The sequence below is a fragment of the Camelus ferus genome, unplaced genomic scaffold, assembly GCF_009834535.1.
Source record: "Camelus ferus isolate YT-003-E unplaced genomic scaffold, BCGSAC_Cfer_1.0 contig4191, whole genome shotgun sequence".
Classification (NCBI taxonomy): Eukaryota; Metazoa; Chordata; class Mammalia; order Artiodactyla; family Camelidae; genus Camelus; species Camelus ferus.
In genome coordinates, this window is record NW_022589465.1 from 1 (window position 1) to 2913 (window position 2913).

Consider the following 2913-nt stretch of genomic DNA (forward strand, 5'->3'; position numbering starts at 1 on the left):
TGCCCGTACGGCTCACAACATTGGCCTGGAGACGCAGGACCGGAGAGCCGCCCGCCTCGCCCGCGGTCCCTCGTTAGCGACCAAGGCGTGTCACAAATGCGGCATGCAGATCCTGACCCAGAGAGCCGTCCCGCGTCCGCACGCGGTCCCTCGTACGCGTCCAGGCCGGCTCTGAAAGGCGGCCTGGGGATGCAGGACCGGAGAGCGCTCCGCCTCTCCCGCGGTCCCTCGTTCGCGCACAGGCCGGCTCACACAAGCGGCCTGGAGAGCCTGGTCCACAGAGCCGTCCGCCTCGCCCGCGGTCCCTCGTCAGGGCCCAGTATGGCTCAGAAAGGCGGCTTGGAGACCCTGGATCGCAGAGCCATCCCGCCACCGCACGCCTTACTTCGTTCGCGCCCAGGCCGGCTCAGAAAGGCGGCCTGGAGTTGCAGGACCGGAGAGCGGTCCGCCTCGCCCGCGCTCACTCGTTCGCGCCCAGGGCAGCTCACACAAGCGGCCTGGAAGCCCTGGACCCGAGAGCCGTCCCGCCTCCGCACGCGGTCCCTCGTCCGCGCCCAGGCCGGCTCAGAAAGGCGGCCTGGGAAAGCTGGAGCTGGAACCGTCCCGCCTCTGCCCGCCGTCCTTCGTCCGCGACCAGGACGGCTCACACAAGCGGTCTGGAGACCCTGGTCCGGAGAGCTGTCCCGCTTCCGCCCGCGGTCCCTCGTTCGCAACCAGGCCGGCACAGAAAGGCGGCCTGGAGAGCCTGGACCGGAGAGCCGCCCGCCTCCGCACGCGGTCCCTCGTCCGCGCCCAGGCCGGCACTGAAAGGCGGCCTGGGGATGCAGGACTGGAGAGCGCTCCGCATCGCCCGCGGTCCCTCGTTCGCGCACAGGACGGCTCACACAGGCGGCCTGGAGAGCCTGGTCCAGAGAGCTGTCCGCCTCGCCCTCGGTCCCTCGTCAGGGACCAGTATGGCCCAGAAAGGCGGCTTGGAGACCCTGGACCGCAGAGCCATCCCGCCACCGCAAGCCTTACCTCGTTCGCGCCCAGGACGGCTCAAAAGGCGGCATGGAGATGCAGGACCGGAGAGCGGTGCGCCTCGCCCGCGCTCCATCGTTCGCGCCCAGGGCAGCTCACACAAGCGGCCTGGAAGCCCTGGACCCGAGAGCCGTCCCGCCTCCGCACGCGTTCCCTCGTCCGCGCCCAGGCCGGCTCAGAAAGGCGACCTGGAGAGCCTGGACCGGAAAGCCGTCCTCCTCGCCGCGGTCCCCCGTCTGTGCCCAGTACGGCTCACAACATTGGCCTGGAGACGCAGGACCGGAGAGCCGCCCGCCTCGCCCGCGGTCCCTCGTTAGCGCCCGAGGCGTGTCACAAATGCGGCATGCAGACCCTGACCCAGAGAGCCGTCCCGCGTCCGCACGCGGTCCCTCGTCCGCGCCCAGGGCAGCTCACACAAGCGGACTGGAAGTCCTGGACCCGAGAGCCGTCCCGCCTCCGCACGCGGTCCCTCGTCCGCGCCCAGGCCGGCTCAGAAAGGCGGCCTGGGAAAGCTGGAGCTGGAACCGTCCCGCCTCTGCCCGCCGTCCTTCGTCCGCGACCAGGCCGGCTCACACAAGCGGCCTGGAGGCCCTGGACCGGAGAGCCGTCCGGCCTCCGCACGCGGTCCCTCGTCCGCGCCCAGGCCGGCTCTGAAAAGCGGCCTGGGGATGCAGGACCGGAGAGCGCTCCGCCGCGCCCGCGGTCCCTCGTTGGCGCACAGGCCGGCTCACACAAGCGGCCTGGAGAGCCTGGTCCAGAGAGCCGTCCGCCTCGCCCGTGGTCCCTCGTCAGGGCCCAGTATGGCTCAGAAAGGCGGCTTGGAGACCCTGGACCGCAGAGCCATCCCGCCACCGCATGCCTTACCTCGTTCGCGCCCAGGCCGGCTCAAAAGGCGGCCTGGAGATGCAGGACCGGAGAGCGGTGCGCCTCGCCCGCGCTCCCTCGTTCGCGCCCAGGGCAGCTCACACAAGCGGCCTGGAAGCCCTGGACCCGTGAGCCGTCCCGCCTCCGCACGCGTTCCCTCGTCCGCGCCCAGGCCGGCTCAGAAAGGCGACCTCGAGAGCCTGGACCGGAGAGCCGTCCTCCTCGCCCGCGGTCCCTCGTCCGTGCCCAGTACGGCTCACAACATTGGCCTGGAGACGCAGGACCGGAGAGCCGCCCGCCTCGCCCGCGGTCCCTCGTTAGCGCCCAAGGCGTGTCACAAATGCGGCATGCAGACCCTGACCCAGAGAGCCGTCCCGCGTCCGCACGCGGTCCCTCGTCCGCGTCCAGGCCGGCTCTGAAAGGCGGCCTGGGGATGCAGGACCGGAGAGCGCCCGCCTCTCCCGCGGTCCCTCGTTCGCGCACAGGCCGGCTCACACAAGCGGCCTGGAGAGCCTGGTCCACAGAGCCGTACGCCTCGCCCGCGGTCCCTCGTCAGGGCCCAGTATGGCTCAGAAAGGCGGCTTGGAGACCCTGGATCGCAGAGCCATCCCGCCACCGCACGCCTTACCTCGTTCGCGCCCAGGCCGGCTCAGAAAGGCGGCCTGGAGTTGCAGGACCGGAGAGCGGTCCGCCTCGCCCGCGCTCCCTCGTTCGCGCACAGGGCAGCTCACACAAGCGGACTGGAAGCCCTGGACCCGAGAGCCGTCCCGCCTCCGCACGCGGTCCCTCGTCCGCGCCCAGGCCGGCTCAGAAAGGCGGCCTGGGAAAGCTGGAGCTGGAACCGTCCCGCCTCTGCCCGCCGTCCTTCGTCCGCGACCAGGCCGGCTCACACAAGCGGTCTGGAGACCCTGGTCCGGAGAGCCGTCCCGCCTCCGCCCGCGGTCCCTCGTTCGCACCCAGGCCGGCACAGAAAGGCGGCCTGGAGAGCCTGGACCGTAGAGCCGCCCGCCTCCGCACGCGGTCCTCGTC

The 2913-nt window shown here is 71.6% G+C and overlaps 1 protein-coding gene across 1 annotated transcript; it reads left to right on the forward strand.

The window, feature by feature from the left end:
* Positions 1-103: 103 nt before the first annotated feature.
* LOC116662599 (collagen alpha-1(I) chain-like) lies at positions 104-2879 on the forward strand (the record flags this gene model as incomplete). Its single annotated transcript, XM_032476363.1, has 2 exons — positions 104-152; positions 243-2879. Coding segments are annotated over exons 1-2 (2686 nt in total), but the record flags the coding sequence as incomplete, so codon positions are not given.
* Between the last annotated feature and the right edge of the window lie 34 nt (positions 2880-2913).